We start from the raw sequence: 13,906 nt of genomic DNA, 5'->3' as shown, positions 1-13,906 counted from the left end.
AATGGGAGAGTGAGTGAGTGAGTGGGTGAGTGAGTGAATGGGTGAGTGAGTGAGTGAGTGAGTGGGTGAGTGAGTGGTTGAGTGAGAGTGAGTGAATGGGTGAGTGAGTGAGTGGGTGAGTGAATGTGTGAGTGGGTGAGTGAGTGAGTGAGTGAGAGTGTGAATGGGTGAGTGAGTGAGTGAGTGGGTGAGTGAGTGAATGAGTGGGTGAGTGAGTGAGAGATTGAGTGTATGGGTGAGTGAGTGAGTGAGTGAGAGAGTGAATGGGTGAGTGAGTGAGTGAGTGAGTGGGTGAGTGAGTGAGTGAGTGGGTGAGTGAGTGAGAGAGTGAGTGTATGGGTGAGTAAGTGAGTGAATGATCGAGTGAGTGAGTGGGTGAGTGAGTGAGTGAATGGTTGAGTGAGTGAGAGTGTGAGTGAGTGGTTCAGTGAGTGAATGGTTGAGTGAGTGAGAGTGTGAGTGAATGGGTGAGTGTGTGTGTGGGTGAGTGAATGAGTGACTGTGTGAATGGGTGAGTGAGTGAGTGAGTGAGTGAGTGAGCGAGTGTGTGAATGGGTGAATCAGTGAATGAGCGAATGAGTGAGTGAGTGAGTGAGTGGGTGAGTGAGTAAGTGAGTGAGAGAGTGAGTGAATGGCTGAGCGAGTGAGTGAGTGGGTGAGTGAGTGAGTGGGTGAGTCAGTGAGTGGGAGAGTGAGTGAATGGGTGAGTGAGTGAGTGAGTGAGTGCGAGAGTGAGTGCATGGGTGAGTGATTGAGTGAGAGAGTGAGTGAATGGGTGAGTGAGTGAGTGAGTGGTTGAGTGAGCGTGTGAGTTAATGGTTGAGTGAGTGAGTGAGTGGGCGAGTGAGTGAATGAGTGAGTGAGTGAGTGAATGGGTGAGTCAGTGAGTGATTGAGTGAGTGGGTAAGTGAGTGAATGAGTGAGTGAGTGAGCAGGTGAGTGAGTGAGTGAATGTGTGAGTGTGTGAATGAGTGAGTGAGTGGATTTGTGAGTGAGTTATTGAGAGAGTGAATGAGTGAATGGGTGAGTGAGTAAGTGAGTGGGTGAGTGAGTGTGTGAGTGTGTGAGTGAGTGAGAGAGAGTGAATGGGTGAGTGAGTGAGTGTATTAGTGAGAGAGTGAGTGAATGGGTAAGTGAGTGAGTGAGTGGGTGAGTGAGTGAGAGAGAGTGAATGGGTGAGTGAGTGAGCGAGTGTGTGGGTGAGTGAGTGAGTGAGAGAGTGTGTGAGTGGGTGAGTGAATGGGTGAGTGAGTGAGTGGGTGAGTGAATGGGTGAGTGAGTGATTGAGTGAGTGGGTGAGTGAGTGAGTGAGTGAGTGGGTATGTGAGTGAGTGAGTTAGTGAGTGAATGGGTGAGTGAGTGAGTGGGTGAGTGAGTGAGTGAGTGAGTGAATGAGTGGGTGAGTGAGTGAGTGAGTGAATGGGTGAGTGAGTGAGTGAGTGGGTGAGTGATTGAATGAGTGGGTGGGTGAGTGAGTGAGTGATTGACTCGGTAGGTGAGTGAGTGAGTGAGTGGGTGAGTGGGTGAGTGTGTGAGTGAGTGATTGATAGAGTGAATGGGTGAGTGAGTGAGTGGGTGAGTGAGTGAGTGAGTGGGTGAGTGAGTGAGAGAGTGAGTGAATGGGTGAGTGAGTCAATGAATGAGCAAGTGAGTGAGTTGGTGAGTGAGTGAGTGAATGGTTGAGTGAGTGAGAGAGTGAGTGAATGGGTGAGTGAGTGAGTGGGTGAGTGAGTGAGAGAGAGAGTGAGTGAATGGGTGAGTGAGTGAGTGAGTGAGTGATGGGTGAGTGAGTGAGTGAGTGAATTGGTGAGTGAGTGAGAGGGTGAGTGAGTAAATGGGTGAGTGAGTGAGTGAGTGGATGAGTGAGTGAATGGGTGAGTGAGTGAGTGAGTGAGTGGGTGAGTGAGTGATTGAGTGAGAGTGAGTGAGAGAGTGAGTGAATGGGTGAGTGAGTGAGTGAATGAGCGAGTGAGTGAATGGGTGAGTGAGTGAGTGAATGGCTGAGTGAGTGAGAGAGTGAGTGAGTGGGTGAGTGATTGAGTGATTGGTTGAGTGAGTGAGAGTGTGAGTGAGTGGGTGAGTGGGTGAGTGAGTGAGTGAGTGAGAGAGTGAATGGGTGAGTGTGTGCGTGAGTGGGTGAGTGAGTGAGTGAGTGGGTGAGTGAGTGAGAGAGTGAGTGAATGGGTGAGTGAGTGAGTGAATGAGCGAGTGAGTGAATGGGTGAGTGAGTGAGTGAATGGCTGAGTGAGTGAGAGAGTGAGTGAGTGGGTGAGTGATTGAGTGATTGGTTGAGTGAGTGAGAGTGTGAGTGAGTGGGTGAGTGAGTGAATGGTTGAGTGAGTGAGTGAGTGAGTGAATGGGTGAGTGAGTGAGTGTGTGAATGGGTGAGTGAGTGAGTGAGTGTGTGAATGGGTGAGTGAGTGAGTGAGTGAGTGAGTGAGCGAGTGAGTGAATGGGTGAATGAGTGACTGAGTGAGTGAGTGAGTGAGCGAGTGAGTGAATGGGTGAGTGAGTGAGTGGGTGAGTGAATGTGTGAGTGGGTGAGTGAGTGAGTGAGTGAGAGAGTGAATGGGTGAGTGAGTGAGTGAGTGGGTGAGTGAGTGAGAGAGTGAGTGAATGGGTGAGTGAGTGAGTGAATGATCGAGTGAGTGAGTGGGTGAGTGAGTGAGTGAATGGTTGAGTGAGTGAGAGTGTGAGTGAGTGGGTGAGTGAGTGAATGGTTGAGTGAGTGAGTGAGTGAGTGAGTGAATGGGTGAGTGAGTGAGTGTGTGAATGGGTGAGTGAGTGAGTGAGTGTGTGAATGGGTGAGTGAGTGAGTGAGTGAGCGAGTGAGTGAATGGGTGAATGAGTGACTGAGTGGGTGAGTGAGTGAGTGAATGGTTGAGTGAGTGAGAGTGTGAGTGAGTGGGTGAGTGAGTGAATGGTTGAGTGAGTGAGTGAGTGAGTGAGTGAATGGGTGAGTGAGTGAGTGTGTGAATGGGTGAGTGAGTGAGTGAGTGTGTGAATGGGTGAGTGAGTGAGTGAGTGAGTGAGTGAGTGAGCGAGTGAGTGAATGGGTGAATGAGTGACTGAGTGAGTGAGTGAGTGAGCGAGTGAGTGAATGGGTAAGTGAGTGACCGAGTGAGTGAATGGGTGAATGAGTGAGTAAGCAAATGAGTGAGTGAGTGAGTGAGTGGGTGAGTGAGTAAGTGAGTGAGAGAGTGAGTGAGCAAGTGAGTGAATGGGTGAATGGGTGAGTGGGTGAGTGAGTGAGCGAGTGAGTGAATGGGTGAATGAGTGAGTGAGCGAATGAGTGAGTGAGTGAGTGAGTGGGTGAGTGAGTAAGTGAGTGAGAGAGTGAGTGAATGGGTGAGCGAGTGAGTGAGTGGGTGAGTGAGTGAGTGAGTGTGTGAATGGGTGTGTGAGTGAGTGAGTGAGTGAGTTGGTGAGTGAGTGAGAGAGTGAGTGAATGGGTGAGTGAGTGAGTGAGTGTGTGAATGGGTGAGTGAGTGAGTGAGTGAGTGAGTGAGTGAGCGAGTGAGTGAATGGGTGAATGAGTGAGTGAGCGAATGAGTGAGTGAGTGAGTGGGTGAGTGAGTAAGTGAGTGAGAGAGTGAGTGAATGGGTGAGCGAGTGAGTGAGTGAGTGAGTGAGTGAGTGAGTGGGTGAGTGAGTGAGTGGGAGAGTGAGTGAATGGGTGAGTGAGTGAGTGAGTGAGTGAGAGAGTGAGTGAATGGGTGAGTGACTGAGTGAGAGACTGAGTGAATGGGTGAGTGAGTGAGTGAGTGGTTGAGTGAGCGAGTGAGTTAATGGTTGAGTGGGTGAGTGAGTGAGTGGATGAGAGAGCGAGTAAATGGGTGAGTGAGTGAGTGAATGGGTGAGTGTGTGAGTGAGTGAATGAGTGAGTGAGAGTGACTGGGTGCTGGGCAGGGGGTGGGACTTGGGCAGGGCTGGGTCCTGGGCAGGGGGAGGGTCCTGGGCAGAGGTGGGTGCTGGGCATGGGGTGGGTGCTGGGCAGGGGGTGGGTCCTGGGCTTGGGTGGGTGCTGGGCATGGGGTGGGTGCTGGGCAGGGGTGGGTGCTGGGCATGGGATGGTGCTGGGCAGGGGTGGGTGCTGGGCAGGGAGTGAGTACTGGGCAGGGGGTGGATCCTGGGCAGGGGTGGGTGCTGGGCAGGGTGTGGGTTCTGGGCAGGGGGTGGGTCCTGGGCAGGGGGTGGGTCCTGGACAGGGGTGTGTGCTGGGCAGTGGGTGGGTCCTGGGCAGGAGGTGCGTCCTGGGCAGGGGTGGGTGCTGGGCAGGGGGTGGGTCCTGGGCAGTGGTGGGTGCTGGGCAGGGGTGGTTGCTGGTCACGGGGTGGGTGCTGGGCAGGGGTGGGTCCTGGGCATGGATGGGTGCTGGGCAGGGGGTGGGTGCTGGGCAGGGGTTGGGTCCTGGGCAGGGGTGGGTGCTGGGCAGGGAGTGTGTCCTGGGCTGGGGTGGGTGCTGGGCCGGGGTGGATGCTGGGCAAGTGGTGGGTGCTGGGCAGGGAGTGGGTGCTGGACAGGGGTGGGTCCTGGGCAGGGGGTGGTTGCTGGGCATGGGGTGGGTCCTAGGCAGGGGTGGGTGCTGGGCCGGGGTGGATGCTGGGCAGGGGGTGGGTGCTGGGCTGGGGTGGGTGCTGGGCAGGGGTGGGTCCTGGGCAGGGGGTGGGTTCTGGGCAGGGGTGGGTCCTGGGCAGGGCGTGGGTCCTGGGCAGGGGTGGGTGCTGGGCAGGGGGTGGATGCTGGGCAGGGGCTGGGTCCTGGGCAGGGGTGGGTGCTGGGCCGGGGTGGATGCTGGGCAGGGGGTGGGTGCTGGGCAGGGGGTGGGTGCTGGGCAGGGGGTGTGTCCTGGGCAGGGGTGGGTGCTTGGCCGGGGTGGATGCTGGGCAGGGGATGGGTGCTGGGCAGGGGGTGGGTTCTGGGCAGGGGTGGGTCCTGGGCAGGGGGTGGGTCCTGTGCAGGGGTGGGTGCTGGGCCGGGGTGGATGCTGGGCAGGGGGTGGGTGCTGGGCAGGGGGTGGGTGCTGGGCATGGGTGGGTCCTGGGCAGGGGGTGGGTGCTGGGCAGGGGGTGGGTCCTGGGCAGGTGGTGGGTGCTGGGCAGGGGTGGGTCCTGGGCAGGGGGTGGGTGCTGGGCAGGGGGTGGGTCCTGGGCAGGTGGTGGGTGCTGGGCAGGGGTGGGTCCTGGGCAGGTGGTGGGTGCTGGGCAGGGGTGGGTCCTGGGCAGGGGGTGGGTGCTGGGCAGGGGGTGGGTCCTGGGCAGGTGGTGGGTGCTGGGCATGGGTGGGTCCTGGGCAGGGGGTGGGTGCTGGGCAGGGGGTGTGTCCTGGGCAGGTGGTGGGTGCTGGGCAGGGGTGGGTCCTGGGCAGGGGGTGGGTGCTGGGCAGTGGGTGGGTCCTGGGCAGGGGGTGGGTGCTGGACAGGGGGTGGGTGCTGGGCAGGGGTGGGTGCTGGGCAGGGGTGGGTGCTGGGCAGGGGGTGGGTCCTGGGCAGGTGGTGGGTGCTGGGCAGGGGTGGGTCCTGGGCAGGGGGTGGGTGCTGGGCAGTGGGTGGGTCCTGGGCAGGGGGTGGGTGCTGGACAGGGGGTGGGTGCTGGGCAGGGGTGGGTGCTGGGCAGGGGGTGGGTCCTGGGCAGGTTGTGGGTGCTGGGCAGGGGTGGGTGCTGGGCTGGGGGTGGGCAGTCACGGTGCACACACGGGCTGTGGGCAGCTGCATTCAGCCGGGTTCAGGAAGCTGCTGTGATGGCTCCTGTGGCCGATCGGCGTGCTGTCTGACCTCCTGGGAAGCTGCAGCGCGCTGACTCCAGGAGAATGGGGGTGTTTGGGATGTTTGGGATTGGCTACATTTAGGCTTTGAATTGTTTAGTGCGGATGGAATCCGTTCTCCTAAATCCCCCAGAATAATTGGGTATTTTGCCAATGTGGGGCTGGCCTGGAGAATCCAAACTCTGGCCCGGTTTGGAAAGCAGCGTCAGCGAGAATCCCAGCCCCGTGTCTGCCGCTGGGCGGCTGCCAAGCTTCTGCCATTGCTCCCGGTGCCTCTGTGAAAAGTTGCTCCTTTTTGGGGAGGGGAAGGAATCATCGGTGAGGATTGTTCCTGGTGGGAGTTGCGGGAAAATCTTCCAGCTCTGTCTGTAGATGGCGCCCTCTCTCGTTAAACCCGGGCTCCTTTAAACTTGGGCAACAGGTTGGCACTGCCATTTCCAAACATCACAAGGCAGAGAGAGCGAGAGTGCAGCTCACACTCACACAGCAAGGTGTGCAGCCAGCTATCCCTCCCTCTGCCTGGCACTGTGGCATCCCCCTCTCCCATCCATCAGAGAGAGGGGCAGGGAGGGAGGGAGAGGCACGGAGGGAGGGAGGGAGAGGCAGAGAGGGAGGGAGGCAGGCAGGGAGGGAGGCAGAGGCAGGGAGGGAGAGGCAGGGAGGGAGGGAGGCAGAGAGGGAGGGAGGCAGGGAGGGAGAGGCAGAGGCAGGGAGGGAGAGGCAGAGAGGGAGGGAGAGGCAGGGAGGGAGGGAGGGCGGCAAAGGGAGGGAGGGAGGGAGAGGCAGAGAGGGAGGGAGAGGGAGGCAGAGAGGGAGGGACAGGCAGAGCGGGAGGGAGGGAGGGTAGATCCAGCGGGATTGGAGGTGGACAGAAGGGGATAGTGTGTAAAATGCGGGGAGTGTACGTGGGCGAAGCTGCGATTAGCAGCAGTGATCCTGAGCAGAGATCCTGAGCAGAGATCCTGAGGAGTTGGGATTAATGCGGTAAAACCACAGCCAGCGTGTTGCTCATCACAGATTTTTCTAAATCCAGTTTTGTAAAAGGGGCGATCAGCGTAATTTTGATGAATTGGGTCTGTTTGAATTCTCAATTTGCTCAGCAATTGTCAGTTGTTTTGTGAAGGGCTGGCTTTGAAATTGCTGGCTCCCCCCGCTGTTATTTGTGTCTATGCAGGGAGAGAGTTTATTATTGAAAACAAGTGTGGCTATTGACTCGGGTGAATCATCCCCCCCCCCCCCCCCCCCCCCCCCATCTCTCTCTCACACACACCCCTCCCTCACTCTCCCTGGGTTAGATGAGGCTGAGTTAGTTAATGTGTGTGACGCGCAGGGCGGACTGCGAGACTGACTCAGTTTTATTGGGAAGAATGAAGGAGATAGAGGGAGGAGAGAGACAGAGAGAGAGGGAGACACACACACACAGACACACTGGCAGGCACAGTGCAGCTGAATCACAGTGAGTGAGGTAAGCAGTATTTGCAGGTTGCAATAAGCAGTTTATTTGGGATTGTGTTGAAAGGCTGGCACCTCCGATGGAGCGATTTGGTTTAGTTGCTGGGCACATCGCAGCCTGTCTCAAGCTGCAGCCAGTTTTGTGAAAGCGGCTACATTCAATCGCGAAGCTGCTACTTGCAGAGGGAGAGCTGCTGTTAAATGCTGGGAGCTGGGAGTTGGTCTGCAATAGGAATTGGTTCCAAAACCTCGGTCGGGTTAAGGGGAAATCAGCAAGAAGTGTGAGGTGTTTCACACAGCTTCGATTTGCAGACTGGGAGATATTGTGTACTCTACTCTCCAGGTAGGAATGTATGACAGCTTTATCAATAACTTGTCGGGTTTATTTTTTGGAATGTAACCTGCCGACTCCCTCGCCTCCATCGCTCGGTGTTGGCGGAACCACCCCCTCTGTCCCCAGCCTGTGGAACACATACTGCAGCTCGCTCCCTCCGTCTCTCTCCCTCTAACTCTCTCTGTCTCTCTCCCTCTGTGTCTACACCTCTGCCTCTCTCTCTGTCTCTCTCCCTCTGTCTCTGCACCTCTGTCCCTCTCTCTGTCTCTCTCCCTCTGGGTTTCCCTCTCTCTGTCTCTCTCCCTCTGTGTCTACACCTCTGTCCCTCTCTCTGTCTCTCTCCCTCTGGGTCTCCCTCTCTCTGTCTCTCTCCCTCTGTGTCTACACCTCTGTCCCTCTCTCTGTCTCTCCCTCTGTGTCTCTCCCTCTCTCTGTCTCTCTCCCTCTGTGTCTACACCTCTGTCTCTCTCCTGTGTCTCTCTCTCCCTCTGTCTCTCTCCCTCTTTCTGTATATCTCTCTCTCTGAGTCTCTCCCTCTGCCTGTCCCTCTCTCTCTGTCTCCCTGCCCTCTCTCCCTCTGTCTCTCTCTGTTTCTCCCCCTCTCTCTGTATATCTCTGTCTCTCTCCTTCTGCATCTCTCTCCCTCTGTGTCTCCCTCTCTCTGTCTCTCTCTCTCTCTGTCTCCCTGTGTCCCTCTCTCTCTTTCTGTCTCCCTCTGTCTCTCTCCCCCTGTGTCCACCCCTGCCTCTCTCCCTCGCTGTCCACCTCATTTCTCTTCCTCCCTCTTTCGCTCCGTGTCTCTGATTCTCTCTTCCTGTTTCAGTCTGTGTTCCCCTCTGTCTTTCTCTCTCTCCTGTGTGTGTGTGTGTGTCTCTCTCTCTCTCTCTCTGTGCCCCCCCCCCCACCCCCCAACACACACACACACACACATACCCCCAGCTCAGACACTCGGGAAGTCTGTCTCCCAAGAGGCTGGGAGATTGGTGGTGATGTTGCTGCTGCCTTTCCTGTGATCTCGCAGTGAGTTCCCAGTCTGCGGCGCTGGGGAGGCCGTTGCCACACAGGGCATTTCACTGAAAGGGGGTTTCTCTGACCCCCCTCTGGCTCTGAGCTTGAGAATCTCCAACAATCTCTCTGCCGGATCCAGTCTATTTTACAGCTTGCTTTGTAAACTCCTGGAATATATTCAGCAGTAGAAATAGAGGGTCTGGTTCCCGTGTGTGTGTGTGTGACTGTGTGTCTGTGTGTGTGTGCCTGTCTGAGTGTGACTGTGTGTGTGTGCCTCTGTGTGTGTGTGTGACTGTGTGTGTGTGTCTGTCTGTGTGTGACTGTGTGCGTGTGCATCTGTGTGTGTGTGTGACTGTGTGTGTGTGTCTGTCTGTGTGTCTCTGTGTGCCTGTCTGTGTGCGTGTGTGTTTGACTGTGTCTGTCTGTGTGTGTGTGTGTCTGACTGTGTGTGTGTCTGTCTGTGTGCGTGTGTGTGTGTGACTGTGTGTCTGTCTGTGTGTGCGTGTGTCTGACTGTGTGTGTGTCTGTCTGTGTGCGTGTGTGTGTTTGACTGTGTGTCTGTCTGTGTGTGTGTGTCTGTCTGTCTGTGTGTGTGACTGTGTGTGTGTCTGTGTGTGTGACTGTGTGTGTGTCTGTCTGTGTGTCTCTGTGTGCCTGTCTGTGTGCGTGTGTGTGTTTGACTGTGTGTCTGTCTGTGTGTGTGTGTGTCTGACTGTGTGTGTGACTGTGTGTGTGCCTGTCTGTGTGTGTGTGTGTGTCTGACTGTGTGGGTGTCTGTCTGTGTGTGTGACTGTGTGTGTCTGTGTGTGTGTGTGTCTGTGTGTGTGTCTGTCTGTGTGTGTGTCTGTGTCTGACTGTGTGTGTGTCTGTCTGTGTGTGTGACTGTGTGTGTGCCTGTCTGTGTGTGTGTGTGTCTGACTGTGTGTGTGTCTGTCTGTGTGTGTGACTGTGTGTGTGTGTCTGTCTGTGTGTGTGACTGTGTGTGTGTGTGTCTGTCTGTGTGTGTGTGTGTCTGACTGTGTGTGTGTGTCTGTCTGTGTGTGCGTGTGTGTCTGACTGTGTGTGTGCCTGTCTGTGTGTGTGTGTGTCTGACTGTGTGTGTGTGTCTGTCTGTGTGTGTGACTGTGTGTGTGTGTGTGTGTGTGTGTGTCTGACTGTGTGTGTGCCTGTCTGTGTGTGTGTGTGTGCCTGACTGTGTGTGTGTCTGTCTGTGTGTGTGTGTCTGTGTCTGTGTGTGTGTGTGTCTCTGCTGTTTAAAGTTAATGCCAGTGTCGGTCGGCTAATGTAATGTTCAGGGTCAAATCGGGCTCTCAAAAGTGTTTAAACAGGAACAATTGAGAAATGGGGGGTTGTTTTTTTAAGGATTCACTTTTCTTGCTGATTTGAAATCTCTCCCTCCCCACTCTGTCCCCAGCTCGGACTGTCCTCGCTGAAGCTCATGGATTTACCCTGCGTCCCCACTTTGCTGTGGCTCCTTCTGTTCCTGTGGCCCCTTCCTGTGTGCCGGGCACAGAACTCAGTGAAATTCTCTCTCCCCGAGGAACAGCCCCCCAACACCTTGATCGGGAACCCAGGGGAGACCCTGGGCTTGGAGAAGAATAACAGACTCTTCAAACTGGAGATTGGCAAGCCTTTCCTGCGGGTGGACGAGACAGGGGGCAACCTGTACACTACCGAGACCCCCATCGACAGGGAGGACATGTCCTGTGAAAGCCCCATGGAGTGTTTCCTGGAGTTTGAGATTTCGGTGACGGACACTCTTTACTACACAGTCCCGGTGCTGGTGGAGGGAAAGGTCCTTATCGTGGACATCAATGACAACACTCCCAGTTTCAGCTCTCCCGTCATTTCCATATCCATCCCTGAACACACCAATGCGGGCACCATCGTCAATATCCCCACTGCCACTGACCGGGACGCTGGCACTAATGGAGTGGCCAGCTACGAGGTCCTTGGCACCGAAACTCACGGGCTCTTCAGCTTGCAGGTGGCTGAGGAACACGGGGAGAAGCTTCCACAGCTGATCGTGACTGGCCGTTTGGATAGGGAGCAGCGGGATACCTACGACCTGACCATCCGAGTGGTTGACGGGGGCAAACCCCCCCGCACCAGCACTGCCATCCTCCGCATCGCCGTGTTGGACATTAACGACAATGCCCCCAAGTTTGAGAGGTCCAGTTACGAGGGCACAGTGGAAGAGAACAGCCCAGTTGGCACCTCCATCCTCCAGGTGCGGGCCACTGACTTGGACCTGGGTGACAACTCCCAGATCGAGTACACCTTTGCCCAGGCAGCCGAGAGTGCCCGGCGGTTACTGCGCCTGGATAAGAGCAGCGGCTGGATCACCGTGCAAAGGCCTGTGGACCGTGAGCAGGTCAGCCAATTTAAATTCTTTGTCCATGCCAAAGACAAGGCTCCCATCCCCAAACAGGACAGGGCTGCAGTGATCATCACTGTCAGGGACAAGAACGATAATGCCCCCAGTATCGAGATCCGAGGCATTGGGCTGGTCACCCACAAGGATGGGGTGGCCAACATTGATGAGGACGTATCCATCGATTCCCCGGTGGCGGTGGTCCAGGTTTCAGACCGGGATGAAGGTGAGAATGCGGCCGTCACTTGCATTGTCGCCGGGGATGTGCCCTTCCAGCTGAAACCCGCCAGCGGGTCCAGCAGTGAGAGAAAGAAGAAATTCTTCCTGCAGACCACCACCCCTTTGGATTACGAATCTGTCCAGGAATACCTGATCGAGATTGTGGCAGTCGATTCGGGCAATCCACCTCTATCCAGCAGCAACACGTTAAAAGTGCAGGTGGTGGATGTGAATGACAACGCTCCAGTGTTCACGCAAAACGTTATCCGCGTCTCTCTCCATGAAAACAACCAGCCTTACAACACCATTGTCAAAGTGGAGGCTACAGACGCTGACAGTGGCAGCAATGCAGAACTGACCTATTCTCTGCACCCAGACTCCTCCACCCAGGGCTTGTTTGACATCAATCCAGACACTGGAGAGATTAGGGTCAACTCCATCCTTGACCGCGAGGAACAGGAGCATTACGAGTTCAAGGTAGCTGCCGCAGACAAAGGCACCCCAAGCCTTAAGGGAACAGCCACAGTGGTAGTCAATGTTCTGGATGAAAACGATAATGACCCGAAATTCATGCTGAATAGCTACAGTTTCTCAGTACGAGAAAATCTGCCTCCATCTAGTCCGGTCGGCATGGTAACTGTGACGGATGCAGATAAGGACATGAATGCCCAAGTAACTTTGTTTGTGGATCCTGACAATGGTGAGTTTGAGATACAAAATGGTACAGGCACTATTCTTTCCCGTGTCTCTTTTGACCGAGAGCGGCAAAGTACCTACACCTTCCAATTGAAGGCAGTAGATGGTGGAACACCGCCGAGGTCTGCGTACGTCAGTGTGACCATCAATGTTTTAGATGAAAATGACAACACTCCCTTCATCACCCAACCTTCCAATTCAACCTTCCAGCATATGAATCCCCTCACTACCATCGGGGCACAAGTGGATCAGGTAAAGGCTGAAGACATGGACATTGGAGCCAATGCTAACTTGACGTACAGTATCGTAGGTGGAAACCCATTTGACCTCTTCCAGGTCTCCCCTGGAGGAAGCGTGACCCTGGAGAAGGAAATTTTGCGGAGGCACTATGGGTTGCACCGGCTTGTGGTTAGGGTGACAGATGGGGGGACACCAGCTCGCTTTGCTACGGCCCTAGTGCACATATATGTGAATGATACAATGGTAAACGTTAGCCTTGTGGAGGCTTTGGTGGGCCACAGCCTCAATACACCACTTGACGTGGATATTGCAGGAGATCCTGAGTACGAGAAGAGTAAGCAACGAAGCAACGTCTTGTTTGGCGTCATCGCTGGGATTATTGCAGTCATACTAGTGATTGTGATTGTGGTGTTGATTCGCTATTGCAGACAGAAGGAAGCCAAGAGTGGCTATCAGGCTGGTAAGAAAGAGAGCAAGGATCTATACACTCCAAAACAGACCAATAAAAACATCAAGCACAAAATCAAGAAGAACAAACCTCCAAAACCTTCCAAACCGCTGGAAGACGACGAGACTGGCGCCCAAAGGGGATTACAGTTCAACCTGATAAATGAATCCAGCAGTGACAGTCCTCGGATTCATCTGCCACTGAACTGTAACCCAGGGAGCCCTGACCTTGGGAGACACTACAGGTCGAACTCCCCTCTGCCATCCATTCAGCTGCACCCACAGTCACCCACTGCTGGGAAGAAGCACCAGGTCGTGCAAGATCTCCCAGCCACTAACACTTTCGTTGGAACTGGGGACAACAACTCGACTGGCTCCGACCAGTACTCTGATTACAGTTACAAGGCCAATCCTCCAAAGTACAACAAACAGGTAGGCATGCTTCTAAATGCCAGTGGTACAAAATGAGTCCTTGCAATCAATGGTTTGAGCTGGGGCAGACTTGACTGTGCAATGAACGATATTTAAACCCCTCAATAAGTTTCTTTTTAAATGTCAGACTCCATTTCTTTGAGTAATGTGGCGCCATTGATGCGTAATTTCACGAAATAAAATCTGCGTGTGATGTTCTTTGTACGATATAAATCCAGTTTCTTGTTTGTTTGGGTTTCCATTTGTGTAATATTAACACTTTAATGTACAGTGTGTTCTTAAAATAAACACACAAAGCTTATGAAATCGGACCATTTCCAATTTGCAACTTCATTTGTGTTGGTTTGTCAACGAGGATAAAGAGATGTTTGTGTGAAAATAAGCATTGTAAATCAAATGACCAGAATTTACACATGCAGCGCCTGCCTGGAACTTTAAACTGATCCAAGGCAACTTGGCAAACTGATTTTCCTTTGTCCAAATGCTCTTTTAATACCCGTGTGGCCTTTACTCATTCATAAATATGTGACCCCATTTATGCTTTTATTCTGCGTCTTTGCAAAACCGGTTCTCCATGTAAAACAGAGCGGCAAACACAGTGCTTAAAGGTTGAACAGTGTTTTATTTATAAAATGGAGCCACCTTCTGTCGGCATCCACCACCACTGTTGTCTTAACCGGAAGCAATGGAGCTGTGTTGACAATATAATTTTTAAAGTACAGCATTCGACTAATTTATTTCTGCGCACAGAAATAATGCTGCAAATTCAATTTTTTTAAAAACTGGCTTATCAGATTTCATTGCAGACAGTATCATTTTGTTAAATGCATTGTGGTACACCCAGGTTTTTTGAAATTTCAACAGTCTCCTTCTGGTGGTAGTACAGATCAGTTTAATATTTATGCTGCCGTGTTATTTATTATATAATATAGATACTCACA

The 13,906-nt window shown here is 54.0% G+C and overlaps 1 protein-coding gene across 13 annotated transcripts in view; it reads left to right on the top strand.

Moving 5' to 3' along the window:
- Window positions 1–6,632: 6,632 nt before the first annotated feature.
- LOC140427207 (protocadherin-1-like) overlaps window positions 6,633–13,906 on the top strand; it is a 577,095-nt gene continuing 569,821 nt past the window's right edge. For 7 of the 13 annotated variants that reach the window (XR_011948407.1, XM_072512814.1, XM_072512806.1 and 4 more), the window contains exons 1-2: window positions 6,634–7,558; window positions 9,972–12,965. Coding sequence is in view for 12 of the 13 variants with exons in the window: in XM_072512814.1 (XP_072368915.1) it covers window positions 9,996–12,965 (2,970 nt within the window). In the remaining variant the exon portion in view is untranslated. Of the gene's footprint in view, window positions 7,567–8,468; window positions 8,570–9,971; window positions 12,966–13,906 lie in introns of those variants that run through there. The other 6 variants (XM_072512813.1, XM_072512810.1, XM_072512807.1 and 3 more) reach the window with 6 other exon arrangements.

Source organism: Scyliorhinus torazame, chromosome 7 (genome assembly GCF_047496885.1).
Source record: "Scyliorhinus torazame isolate Kashiwa2021f chromosome 7, sScyTor2.1, whole genome shotgun sequence".
Taxonomy (NCBI): domain Eukaryota; kingdom Metazoa; phylum Chordata; class Chondrichthyes; order Carcharhiniformes; family Scyliorhinidae; genus Scyliorhinus; species Scyliorhinus torazame.
This window is presented reverse-complemented; position numbering and strand designations above follow the sequence as displayed.